The sequence below is a fragment of the Garra rufa genome, chromosome 11 (genome assembly GCF_049309525.1).
Source record: "Garra rufa chromosome 11, GarRuf1.0, whole genome shotgun sequence".
Lineage (NCBI taxonomy): Eukaryota > Metazoa > Chordata > Actinopteri > Cypriniformes > Cyprinidae > Garra > Garra rufa.
The window spans coordinates 32,729,653-32,744,148 of NC_133371.1; the positions used below are offsets into that span (position 1 = coordinate 32,729,653).

The 14,496-nt window shown below is 35.7% G+C and overlaps 1 protein-coding gene across 2 annotated transcripts in view; it reads left to right on the plus strand.

The window, feature by feature from the left end:
* The window catches only part of tango6 (transport and golgi organization 6 homolog (Drosophila)), a 25,336-nt gene extending 12,984 nt beyond the window's left edge, over nucleotides 1–12,352 (plus strand). For both annotated transcript variants that reach the window (XM_073850674.1, XM_073850675.1), the window contains exons 14-18: nucleotides 1,005–1,062; nucleotides 2,352–2,510; nucleotides 4,840–4,991; nucleotides 6,009–6,122; nucleotides 11,658–12,352. In XM_073850674.1, coding sequence (XP_073706775.1) covers nucleotides 1,005–1,062; nucleotides 2,352–2,510; nucleotides 4,840–4,991; nucleotides 6,009–6,122; nucleotides 11,658–11,834 — 660 coding nt within the window. In that variant the 3' untranslated portion in view covers nucleotides 11,835–12,352. The remainder of the gene's footprint in view (nucleotides 1–1,004; nucleotides 1,063–2,351; nucleotides 2,511–4,839; nucleotides 4,992–6,008; nucleotides 6,123–11,657) is intronic.
* The last annotated feature ends 2,144 nt before the right edge of the window (nucleotides 12,353–14,496 follow it).

The following is a 14,496-nucleotide window of genomic DNA, read 5'->3' on the forward strand; positions in this document are numbered from 1 at the left end:
ACGTAATCAAATGTAATCAGTTACATTAATAATGCAATTGAAATAGTTACACTTGGTAACTTGTAATCTGTAACCTATTACAGGTACAAAGTTACCTTTTCAAAACATTTCTATAAATATATCATATTTATTTATTCATGTGTACCATTTCCAATTCATCTAACACTGCTTATTCTAAATGGCTGTTGAATTTTCTTTACACGTAGGTTATAAAAATATTTCCTCTTCAGTGTTTTTCAGATCATTGTGGAATCTAGAGTTGCACTTTGATGCAAGTGATCATTATAGTATCTGATAAACACTCTTTCTCCCACCATGCATTATTCTCTCTGATTCTAAAAGCCAGGTGTCACGTACGCATCTCTCCTGGGGTTTGCATAGACTCTTCCCTGGGTGACACTGTTTATATGGGCCAGTGATTTTCAATGTTCCTTTTTCTCCTGTGCACTATTTTTGAGGGTGGGTGAGGGTCTAGACCATGTTTTATAAATGAGGTGGGATGTTTGGTGTGTAAAACCTCTTGCTTGAGGGCGCCTGAAGACTCTCGTGGGATCTAGTTATGATGAGCGGCTTTCTGCAGTGTCTCATCTAATATTCTCTGTAATAAGAGCCTCTTCAGTGTCCATCGCTTCATAAATAGAACCAATTCACACATAAGCACGGACACAGAGCACCCAGTAATCCAGTAACATATGTGTACCTCCAGGAAATCTTTTTTTTCTTTTTTTATTCATTCAATATATTTTGGATATTTATTTGTATCTGTTTTGTTTGAGATTAAATGATTATCACTTAAAGTCATACCACTTCACCTCACGTGAACTCATTTGAATCTCTTAAATCCGCAGGCCATAGACATGTTTTAATTTGCATTACTGTAAATGTGCTGAGAGCTGAGCTAATGGCTCCTCGAAAAACTGTCAGCCATAATTAGAGTAAGGAATTAATTAACTCTGCCCTAATTCTTTGCTCAGCTTTCACTGTATTGTTTCAATGTGTTGCAGCTCTTTCTGGAAAACCTGGAACATGAAGACTCCTTTGTGTATCTGTCAGCCATTCAAGGTATTTCATTCATTAGTTTAAGAAAGAAATCAACCTAAACTCTTTAGAAATACCACAAAATATGACAATCACACTTGCATTTACAATTTTTTTTGCATGACTTGATGTTTTTTAGAAATTTATATCAAATTAATAATTTGTAGTTGTAATGGTATATAATGGAACAGCTTGGTTTTGACTAGTTGAAGACATTACATTGACCTGTTTTACTTTGCCAGCAGAACTCAGCTGTCAGCTTTACCTCAGCACATTACAATATGTGTTCAACTCCCACGTTACTCATTCTTAAAGAATACAGGCATTCGGTTCCACCTTTCACTTTTTAAATGACCAGATTTTGCTTTGTCTCAATAAACAGACAAAGCATCCGTCAGAGAAAGAGCTCATCAAAGTACTCATTATAGTAGTCCTGTGTGAATGTGTCAGTTGAATCTGAATAAAATTCAATATATACTATACTATAAATTGCTAATTATTTAATTCTATATTTTATATATACTAACGTTTAAAAGTTTTAGGTTTTTTAAGTTTAGTAATTTCTCACAATTGTGAGTTTATATCATGCAGTTCTGACTTTATAACATGCAGTTGCGAGATTATATCTTACAATTCTCACAAAAGTCAGAATTGTGAGATAAAAAAATCGCAGTTGCCTTTTTTTTATTTTATTATTCAGTGGTGGAAGCAGGCTTTCATACTGAAGACTGTAGTAGTGGCTGCTGAATTTAGCATTGTCATCACATGAATAAATTAGATTTGAAAATATAGTAAAGTAGAAAGCAGTTATTTTAAACTGTAATAAAAAAATTCATAAAATTGCTGTTTTTGCTCGATTGTGATCAGATAAATGCAGCCTTGGTGAACATAAGAGATTCTTTTGAAAAAATATGAAACATTCTCCCCAACCACAGACTTTTGAACAATAGAGTATATTGATCAGCAGTTGTGGAGGATTTTCCTCGCACATATATCTTTCTCAGAAATAAATGGATCAATCTCAGGTTATTTTAAGAATAGCTTTGGGATTTTTAAGAACGTTGTTTCTGGGCCAGCAAACAGATTTAGAGTGATCTATTTTGGGTTGATTAGCTAAACCAGCTCTGTTTGCAACCAATATGATCTCACCTCTTGTCCATAAATAGTCATACAGAACCACCTCGAACCCTTTGTAGCCCTATTGAGGAATAGCCGAGTTAAGATTTTAATGCTCTGGCAGCCTGTTGTGGTTTTTATTCATCCAGAGGGCCTACGCTTTTTTTCAAAGCTGTTGTTTCTTTTTTCTGTTTCAGGGTTGGCAGTGTTGGCTGACTCTTTTCCTGAGCAGATTCTGCAGAGACTGCTGGGAGAGTATCAGACAGGGGCGACTGTCGGTTCCCCCAAAAGCGAGCGCTCCCTAGAGACACGCCTCAAAGTGGGCGAGGTTTTAATGAGAGCCAGCAGGGCCATGGGTGAGCACAGTCACTGTCTGTAGACTTTCTTTCTAGTCTTTCTTTCTTTCAAAATACTTTCGTTTGTCAGATCTTTGTCAGATCTGGGCAGTGCCGTATCCCCAGCACAAGTGTGCGGTTATTCATTGTGTCTCGAGATCATTCAGTCTGGGTCTTAGACATGTCGTCTTGGCCCGGCTCCTCAACGCTAACAGACCGAGCTCTGAAAAAGCCCAACAGCTGCTACAGTCCGCTGAAACCGCACAATGAGTCTCACAGCTCTCTGTCACATTCATAGCGCCTTCACACACAGCAGGGGGCATCACACACTTCACCCTCACACTCGAGCTCAATTTACATTTTCAACTCATGAGTATTATCTAATGGGTCACTGATTTCAATCCTTAACTCTGTGATTTTTTAATAACTAAATATCTAACCACATCATGCTGAGTCATAATGTACGCATCCAGTCCGTAATTTAAAAAAATCCTTTTAATGCATAAGCGTACCTATGCTTTCTAATTAAATGTGTCGCCTAATAAGGAGCTTGGACAGATGGCCACAGTTAACAAGAAGCACAGGATCAAAGAAGAGTATGTTACACTTTTTCTTGCCCCTTTCTTTTTCCTCCCCACAGACACACATTTTTTTCTCGTAGATCTAGTTCACAGTAGCTATTAAAGCTCTTTTGATCTGTTTGGAGGATTGGTTAGCTGAAGAAGTGGACATTCATGTCTGAATAGGTCCTGGTAAATGGGTTCTGGAAGGTTTTGTAGAGTTTAAATGATGAGCCAGAAAAATCAGCTGTGGGTAGACCCTCTGGACCTACCTGGCAGCCATTTTAATTGCTTTTGTCTTGTTTTATCCTTATTAATTTCTTATAAAGAATGCTAATTCCTCTTACACTAATACCTGTTAGTGTGAGGAGGATTTTTTTTGTCAGAGCTCTTTCATACAAGCCAAAAAAATCCAATTTTAGTTACTTTCCTCATGCCGTAGGAACGTGCTTTGGACTTTCTCAGACTTTCACACCGAGATGGAGAGATTGGAAGAGGAGTGCTTTCAGCTTTGTGTTTGTGTGTGTTTGATGTGTGTTCAGACTGGAGCTTTCATCCAAGGCACTGTATATGTGTTAGAAGAAAGAATTAGTTTTGTTTGTCTTTATATACAGTTGAAGTCAAAAGTTTACATACACCTTGCAGAATCTGCAAAATGTTAATTATTTGACCAAAATAAGAGGGATCATACAAAATTCATGTTATTTTTTATTTAGTACTGACCTGAATACAATATTTAGCATAAAAAACGTTTACAAAAAGTCCACAAGAGAAAATAATGCTTGAATTTATAAAAATGACCCGTCCAAATAGCTGTTTTTTTTTTTGTTTTGTTTTTTTTTCGTTTTTTTTTTTTGGTTTAGTGATGTTCATGAGTCCCTTGTTAGTCTTGAACAGTTAAACTGCCCGCTGTTCTTCATTTTTGTGTATTTGAACCCTTTCCAACAATGACTGTATGATTTTGAGATCCATCTTTTTCACACTGAGGACAACTGAGGGACTCATACGCAACTGTTACAGAAGGTTCGAATGCTCACTGTTGCTTCAGAAGGAAAAACCATGCATTAAGAACCGGGGGTGTAAACTTTTGAACAAAATGGAGATACCGCACTTCAGAAGCTGCAGAAGATACATGTTTATTAATTTTTTTTTTTTTTTTTAAGTTTTCAGTAAAGGGCAGTACTAAATGAAAAAAAATGTGATATTTAGGCAAAATAGGAAAATTTTGACATTTTCATTCTGTTCAAAAGTTTTCATCCCCTGGCTCTTAATGCGTTGTGTTTCCTTCTGGAGCATCAGTGAGCATTTAAACCTTCTGTAATAGTTGCATATGTGTCCCTCAGTTGTTCTTAGTATGAAAAGACACATCTCAAAATCATACAGTCATTGTTAAAAAGGGTTCAAATACACAAAAATGCTGAAAAATCAAATAATTTGTGGGACCTGAAAGATTTTTCTGAAGAACAGCGGGCAGTTTAACTGTTCAGGACAAACTCGAGACTGAACAACTATCACTAAACCAAAAACACAGCTGTTGATCATTTAGATAACAACACAGTATTAAGAATCAAGTGTATGTAAACTTTTGAACAGTGTCATTTTTATAAATTTAACTATACATTTCTCTTGTGGACTATATGCAAACATCTTTTATGTGAAATATTTAATTCAGGTCAGTACTAAATAAAAAAAGAACATGCCCTTTGTGTAACCAGATTTTGCAAGGTGTATGTAAACTGTATGTATCTAAAAAAAAATGTACAAATCATATCTTGTCATTTATCTTTTAGGTGATCTTGCTCCACACTATGGCCGCTCTCTGATTGGTGTGTTCCTGAGCAGCACAAGAGACGAGGACAGTAGCGTGCGTGCCAGCAGCCTCTCTAATTTGGGTGAACTCTGTCAACGACTCAACTTTTCCCTCGGACCCCTGGCGCAAGAGGTAGTACCACTGTAGAATTCAAAGCCTAAAAGGCAAGACAACCAGTCAAGCTGATGAAAAGCTGATTCTTTATGTCGTTTAGTCTGTAATTAGTTCTTCCTAAGCAGATCCCCAAGGCTGCTTCTTAGTCTGATGTCATCGTTCTCTTTACTCTGCACCAGCTGTGTGTGTGTGTGTGTGTGTGTGTACACATGTACATCTCTCTACACAAGATTACCACGTCTAGTGCTGAGATCAGGATTTCTGCTAGTGCAGCTTGGTGATAGATGGGTGAACCTGACCTGCATCAATTTCACTGATTTGCTCTTTAAAATCAATTTCTTTTCTAGAAATTCTAAAGGGATAGTTCACCCAAAAATGAAAATTCTGTTATTAATTACTCACCTTCATGTCGTTCCAAACCTGTAAGACCTTTGTTCATTTTCAGAATACAAATTAAGATATTTTTGATGAAATCCGAGAGCTTTCTGACCCTGCAAAGACAGCAATGGTACTACCACATTCATTTTATTTAATGGATAAATGGATACCCCGTGCTAAAGCACCATGTCACTATTTTTTTTTTAATGCAGCAAAGTCTAGAAGCTCACCTGAGACATTATACTTTTGCCCCCTTGCAAGCATTGATATTTCCTTTAGGAAATGCAGATCTAGCATTCTTTGATATTTCTGCTAATATGTGAAACATATGCACAGTTGGAAAGCAGTTTGTTTATTTTTTTCAGTGCTTGTACATACGGTCGTTGAGAAAATCTACTGCAAGAGCTGCAGCAGTGCTCTAGAGATCTTCATGAATAAGCATCTCTGTCAGTGTGACTAACTGGGCTGCTTATTCATGAAAGAGCCCGTCTGCAACAGGCTGTTCTCCACCGTCTTGATGATTAGCTGTGTGCATGTGTTCAGACATCAATCGACCCGCTGCATTAACATTAAGTTCAACTAGTGCAGCATTGCAGATCTTTGCAGCCTGCATACGTCCTTTGTATTTGACCTCTGTTTGTGTGCTGGTTTCTGCAGCTGAGCACGTGTCTCACCGCTCTGATAAAGACCGACAAAGAAGCAGAGGTTCGAAGAGCTGCGGTCCACGTCATTGTTCTGGTTCTTAGGGGCCTTAGTGATAAAACCACTCAGGTGAGTGCATTTGTGATCAGTTAAACATGAATATAAAAGTCTTTTTGTAAAGCATGTGCATAAATTTTTTACACCTGTGTAATTTGTGAGTTTTATGGCTATAATGTGAATTTTTAACATTTATTTGGGTTGTGTATGATTGCTTTTTTGATTTTCTTTTTTTTTACAAATTCTATGTTAAATCAAAAAAAATATTTTTGGGGATTTTCACCAACATGCCACAAATAGCACTTAATAGGACTAGGTAAAAAAAAATATTGATTTCTCGATTTTAACCGATTCTAAATTTTAAATCGATTCTTGATTTTAATGGATTCTTACATCCCAAGAATTGATTAGTCTAGTCTGTTTTCAGTTAATAAATGGAACATTGTAGAGCACCTCCTATCTAATAAATTCCAAATAAAGTCTCCGATTTCAAATTCTTACTGTTTTAGTACAGTATTCAGACAATAAATGCCATTTTGGTGGTTTAATGTGGAGTGACAGATTGCTGTAGCACCTCAGTTCAAGAGGAGTAGCAGTGCTTTAATGCAAGTTTCAGCACAAAATAAACATGAATAAACATTCAGAATTATGTTAAAGGAAAGCGTACGACTTTCCGAAATCTGTATCCTGTTTCATGTCAGTGTTTCAACCATAGAAAGATGTCAGTATTGACAACATAGCAATTAAACAGTATGTCACTGAACGTCATATTTACTTCAGAAAAAAATATATTCGGTGACAATAAACTTGTTCGTCAGCTAGAAAAATGAACTTTAGAGAGAAGCATTTTGCTAAATATATGCATCATATAACATATTCATTATAATTTTTACTGTTCTTCGATTGTTTAATTTATGTTTGAATAAATTCAAGTTTTCATGACTTAAAAAAAAAAAAGAATTGGAGTAGAAATGTAATTATATAATTGTAACTTTATTATTATAAAAACATCATGGAGTGTAATTTAAGTGTTAGTATATAAATCACTTAACTTTAGCCTTCAATATTAAAGTAATGTAGTACCAACTGACTCTCGTTTATATTTTACAGCAATAGTTGAGAAAATCTGGCATGTACTATACCTGATATATATCCAAAATAATCGATATTGTATTGAATTAAAAATTGAATCAGAAATCCAATCGAATTGTGAAATTTGTACCATTGTTTTCGCCACTAGAGGGTGCATATTCAAAACAAACAAAGAACTAAAGGCCTAGTTTAATGATGCCGTGATAGAGCCAATTCAATCTGTCGGGACTCGGCCAGAAATCATGTTCATAAGTGAGCTAATGTATTTAAAAACTTATTAGTAGTGTGTAGTGTAGTGTGAAGCATAGTGGGGCTGAAAGTCGTGGGAGTGAAACAAGGAAGCTGGAGCGACTGCTAATGGCCGAGCATAATACACGGTTCGAAAGCAGTGGCGCTTTTATTATGCCACAATCGAATGCTTCTGCTAGGGCTGGGAATCGATTTCAAAAAGAATCGATTCTGAGGCATTGGGAATCGAGAGTCGATTCGAGGTCCAACATTTGGAATTTACATCCTGCAGTCTTTTTGAAATTAGCTTCCTCCAATCTAAAAAACAAGAATCGAAAAATAATTGAAAACAACAGTGAGGAATCGATTCTTGGAATCGAATCCAGTCGATTCCAGAACTAGGAATTGGAATTGACTCCAAATATTTCGGAATCTCCTTTCGGTCATGCGTATGTAGGAAAAAGCAGTGCTGTTTTATCATACTAGATACATTTGAGTGTGTTAAAAGTTCTGTTATAATTTTTCTCTGTGCGTTCTTCACCTGTCTATTAAAACGCATAACATATTAAAGTGTCTTTGGGGTTTCCATGTTCTCTTCCAAATAAAAATGGAAAATCGAGGGTATATGACGTCATTGGCAGGCGACGCAATGACACAACGCCCGTTACACTAGTTGAAATTGCTTATTCCTCTGCATTTAAATATTCTTCAAAAATTTTGGATAAAAAAACATACATATTGTGCGTTTAACTTGGAATATTCCTTTAAAGGTGTGAAATCCCATCTCTGAGTTCAAATTATAAATGTGCAAAGACATCCACTTTTTTTGTTCAGAATAATTCTGAAAACAGAAAGACATTCTCTGAGTTTACAGAATATGCCTTGTGTGTGAGGTTATAGAGTAGGTTGTTAGGTCTCTCGACCTGGTGTAATCAGATCATCACACGTGTTTAGTGGGAGGAATTCTTCCAGCATCTGGACTGATGAGCAGCAGCTGTAATTTTCTACTCTCTTATTTAGAGGTCAACTGCTGTGTAAGACAACCAGCGCTCTGTCTAATCATCACTATCAGCAGACATCCTTTTTCCCACGGCCCTGATCATTTTCCCAACAATGGCTTTCATTTCGGATAATAGCACCTATAGCTCATTTGGTACATGATAAAATTAAAATGAACAAATCTAAACTATAGGTTAATTTATTTATTTAACATTTTAAGAAGAAAAGGTGTCCCTTGCTCATGCAAAAATTGTCCCTGCTATGCTCAAGTGTTGGTAAGACATTGTTGAAAAGTATTCATGTCCATAACATGAACTGTGCAAGATGAGGTAATAAAGTTTAACTTTCAGGGTTAGAAGTTCGAATTTTAAATCCTTTAATAAAGTGTAATGTATCATGAGTTACAGCTGTAACTACATAAACCAATCAGAGCCTTGTTGTGAAATCATATGAATTACACCACAGATTAAATTTGTACATTTTATTCATAAAAATATTCATTTGATGTTGTCAGCAGACTGGCAGTCAATTGACATTCCAAGGTTACAGTAGGGCTGGGCGATTTGGTAAAAATATCATATCACGATTTTTTCAAGAAATATCACGATTCACGATTTTATCACGATTCTTTGTCATGTTGGTTTTACTTTTTTACAAGTTGTCTGAGTAGTACAGCCAAATTAATTTTTCTATTTTAAAACCAAAACCTTACAAGGTAACAAAATATAAAATAAAAAGAATGGCAGATATTTAAGCCAAAGTGGGCGAAGACAAAAAAAATCTTTGTCATTATTTTCTTTGTTTTTAAAAAATAAGAACAAAGATAAGCTACATGTTACATATACACATACTATACAAATAAAACAAACAGTGCTTTAATTTTCAGGTACAGTCGGTGTATTTATCAGTAGCATTCAAGAAATTTAATTAACAAATATAAAAATAAAACACTATATACATTATATACATAAATTATACATAGAAGCAACATTTAAAGCAACTGTATTGAAGTTCTTCAGTCAAGAGCAGTGAGTGATTTTCCTTTGTGTTTTGTTTTATTAGCGTATCATCACCCAAAAATGACAATTATGTCATCATTTACTCACTCTCGCATTTTTTTAAGCATAAAACATGCTGAACATAAAACTTATTTTGAATAATGTGGGTAACCAAACAGTTGCTGGGTCCCCAGTTACTTCCATATATTTTATTTATTTATTTTAAGTCAGTGGGGACCAGCTACTGTTACCCACATTCTTCAAAATATCTTCTTTTGTGTTAAGCACAAGAAATTTTTTTATAGAGATTTAGGACATGTGAGTGACAAGATTTTTGGGTGTACTGTCCCTTTAATGACAATCGACAGCATGTTTAGCTCTGTCACAGAGCTGCACGCATCTATACAGGCGCGCATCCGTTTTTCTCTTAACTGTTTACTTTCACTTTAGACAACCGACTGTGTTTATATGTAATCCTTGCGTGTTTTTGACAGTATAAGCAAATTAAACGCCAAAGATAGCTCAGTTTAGTAATCAGGTGCTGTTTGACAGGCTTTTAGCGCACGTGCTTCAGGTTTACGCGCTCATGAAGCGCATGCCAGAACAGCGCGCGGACCAAATGGCGTTATTTTACCGGCAAGACTTTGAAGCACATTCAAATAATGTACTTTTGTGATCGCGAATATGAATAAGTGCAGTGTCCCGTGAGTGAATGTACAGTATATTAAGACGGAGGCACACTGTAGCACGATACTACGATATTTATTCAAAAGCAGATCGTGGAGACATTTTAATCGTCCACGATCAAAAATCGTCATATCGCACACCCCTAGGTTACAGTCTACAGTTCTGTTCCATAACACAATGTGATAATTGTATTTCAGTTACCTTATTTATATGTATTTTAAACGCAATGGCCTATGAATCACAGGAATGTCATATTTTCCATGAAAGGGAGATATTTTCCTCTTACGGAAAGATCTTTAAACCTTGATAGTTCAGTCAGAATAATTCTGTCATTAATCACTCACCCTCATGTTGTTCCAAACGCATAAGACCTTTGTTGTTCTTCGGAACACAAATTCAGATATTTTTGATGAAATCCTGAAAGCTTTCTGCGTTAGAAAGCAATGCAACTGACACATTCAAGATCCAGGAAGGTAGTAAAATATTCAGATTTGAAATGGTACTCTCGTAATGTTGAATAAAGTCATTATTTTTACTTTTTGTGTCCAAAAAGAAAACATTCTCGTAGCTTCATAAAATGACACATGAACAATTTTAACATTGTCCTTACTACCCTTCTGAGCCTTAAACGTGTTAGTTGCATTGCTGTCTATGCAAAATCAGAAAGCTCTCGGATTTCATCAAAAACAACTTAATTTGTGTTTTGAAGATGAACGAAGGTCTTACAAGTTTGGAACGGCATGAGGGTGAGTATTTATTGACAGAATTTTTATTTGTTGAACCATACCTTTAAGATTTCATCCCAGTTGTTAGATTTGTCCAGATTTATGATAGTCAGAGAAAATGTAAACTTCTAATAGCACTTCTCTAGATAAGTATTTGTTTAATTTTATAGTGAGGTTGACGCATAAAATGTGTCAGGCTGCTAAATCTTCATCTGCTTTGTCCTTTTACTACTTGACTTTGTAACACTTGGAATTTTTGGGGTTTGTCCACATAAAACGCATCTTAAACTCCCTCTATAAACACACATGAACTGATCCCATGACCCCAGAGCTGACTGAACTGGTCACTGCTGCTGCAAATGACCTTTTATACTTTTGACCCCCTGATTTACAGCGCCAGAGTCCATCCTACTTACTACGCTGAGTCTTAAAATATTTGCACATGCACTTTATATGACCGGTTTTACCAGACAGGCTCAGGCGGTGCTGTCCCTTGCATGTACCTTGGCATTGGCCCGGGTGCAAAGTCATATCTGTCATCGCCGTCCGTTGGGTTTCCCAGGATGCAGCCTCACAAAGGTCCTTCTGGTATGAGGAACGGTTGTTACTTGGTACAGCTGTTGCAGTGAGTAATGAAACGGCTCGTCCAGGTAAACCATAAGTCACGATGCCTGGTGTCCTTTTAGTGTGAAGTTAAAACAGCTGACTGCTCACAAAAGCGCTCTCTTGCTGAGAGGGAGAAGGTCAAGAGACCATCTTCCTCAAGAGACATACTGTACTCATTTTCTCTTCTTCGTTTGTTGTTTTTCTCACTTTCAGTAGTACAGTAAAACTACATCTGCTTACTAAGTGTTTTTGTCTCTCCCTCTGCTTTACAGGTTCTTGGGGATGTTTTATTAGAGCTGTATCGGGCTCTAAAGTGGGTGGTTCGGTCGGACCAGGATGAGGTGGCTGTACTCCAGGCTCAACTCGCTCTGGAGGAGCTGGATGACGTCATGAGGAGGTTCATTTTCCCGCAGCAGAAACTTGAGAAAAAGATAGTGGTACTTCCTTGACATGGCTCCAGGACTTACATAACCTCTTTTTAGACAGAGGATTTCCTCTTAGATTTCCACCATTTATTGATGTATACATGTTTAGGTTTACTTACCTCTCCATAATCATTTTTCACACCCACATTTTCATTCTCAAGCTAAAAAACCTGTCTGAACTTTGATAAACTAGCATTGTGGCTTTTGTTATCTGGTACACTGCGGTTAGAGGGCACCACAAGCTATATATCAGTGTAAAGAGCTCTGTGGTAGCTGGTTTCTGCTCTATTCTGCACTGGTGATAAAAAGCCTGTTTGCGTTACATATAAAGACGGCTAGGTCATGACATCTTTGTAAGATACGACAGAGCAATTAGTCATTCTCCTAAATTTACCACCGTTGCACAATAGTGAAACTTTCCATTCATGTTAACCGTCTCTATGGCTTGCTGACCTCTTGGGTCTGCACCAAAGCAGGGATGGTTAAATGCCATGTAAATGCAAAAGGTTAGTTTGGTCATGAGGTGCTTTTGGAATAAAATAAAAAGTGCTTATTTTTCCAAAGATGGTCGAATGTGTTTATATAATTCCATTTTTTTTTCCCTTTGCTAGGACAGTTTCAAAGTCAGTGTAAGTGTAAGCACATGTCCAAACATCTGGATTAGATTGCAGTGCCAAATGTTCCTGTCTACCTTATTCAAGTGCTGTAAGGTAATAAAGGTGAACCAACCATTCACATTGACCTTCAGAAGACAAATAAACAATAAACAGCAACATAACTACTACATTCAAGGCCCAGAAAAGTAGTTAGGGCATTGATAAAATAGTCCACGTGACATCCATGGTTTAAGCATAATTTTATTAGAAGACTTTTTGTACGTAAAAGAAAACAAAAATACACATTTGGAACAACATGAGGCTGAGTAATGACAGAATTTTCATTTTTGGGTGAACTCAAAAAAATTAGATTTTGTTATTATTTACTCACTCTCATGTTGTTTCTTTCCTCAACTTTCTTTCCTCTGTGGAATGTGAAAATATTTTAAGAAATGTCTTGAATTTTGGAAGTTCATAGATACTAAAACAGAAGTCAGTCATACAGGTTTGGAGCAATATGAGAGTATATGATGGCAGAATTTTAATTTTTGGGTCAACTTTCCCTTCAAGTATTTCTGAGTGAAGCAGGAAAAATGTAGGACAGGAATTCTGTGGGCGTTAAATAGCAGAATAGAGACTGAATGAGATTTAGCTTGAATGCTGAAGCTGTTACACTTTGATTACAGAGATAGAGAGGTTTTCATTGGAATAATATGCACAGATGAAATATTTAAAATAAGACCAATCAATGTCTTTTAGAAAGTAAATATGGCCAATTTGAATTTCATGTTGACCATATTTACTGCTTTAATAATGCATTTTCGGATTTTAAAAACTTAAAGAATAAGGAGAAACCAGAATAGATATAATTCCCAAACATTTGAATAACAAACAAAACAAAAATCAGAGATGGTCTGTTAAACTTGCTTGTGCTTTTTTGACTGTGTGTAGCACCTACAGCTCTGCAGATGCCTCTGGACAATCTCAACGATTTGATGTATCCTTGATCATTTTAGTCTGATTTTCTTTTCTTTTTTCAGTCTACTTTCTTTATTTGTGGAGTATTATGTCATATTCAGTGTTCCATATATATTTATATATCTATATATTTATATGTGACTCTGGACCACAAAACCAATCTTAAGTTTTTCTTTTATGCCAAAACACATTAGGATATTAAGTAAAGAGCATGTTCCATGACGATATTCTGTAAATGTCCTAATGTAAATATATCAAAACCTAACTTTTGATTAGTAATATGCATTTGGACAACTTTAAAGGCGATTTTCTCAATATTTAGATTTTTTCCAAATATTGTCCTATCCTAACAAACCATACATCAATGGAAAGCTTATTTATTCAGCTTTCAGATGATGTATAAATCCACCAGATATATTTATATAATTTTTTTTTAATTAATGGGTGCAGGACACTATAGTTCATTTATGTGAATGAGTGAAGTGAGGATAGAAAAATAAAGTAAACTGTGGCATATTATACCCAAAAATTCTTCATACAGTGGACTACCAGTAACATTTATAAAAATGTGAGACCAAATATTATTCAGACACTTTGACCTGACCATGTTTTGTTTCTTTAATTGCTAGTGTGACTTTTTTACACCACAGCTTGAACAAAATTAAGCATTGCTTGGTAATTGGTCAACAAAGTATTGATAGTTGTGTAAATATTGTCATACTAACACCCATTACATACATTTCTATCAGAGTTATCTGACATTATCAAGATGAATTTGTTCTGACACAGTTCTTGTCATATTTTATTAACATTTTCTAAACTATAGCGGATAAACTGTGATAATGTGAGAAATGTTGAAAGTGTCTAAATAAATTTTGGTTTGACTATATGTCAGGTGTTTGATATAGGAGAGATCACTGCTTTTTTAAAGTTTTTTTTTATTATGTAAGTAAAGAATGTGACATTTTTAGTCATTTTAGTGTGCATTATTTTGTAATCCTTGCATCAAAAACTCAATGGTGAGTCACACTCAAAAATCACAGTCTTTATTAATCACAAAGAAGAAAAAGACAAATGTGTCAGGTCTTGTTGAATTGCATTATTTTGTGATT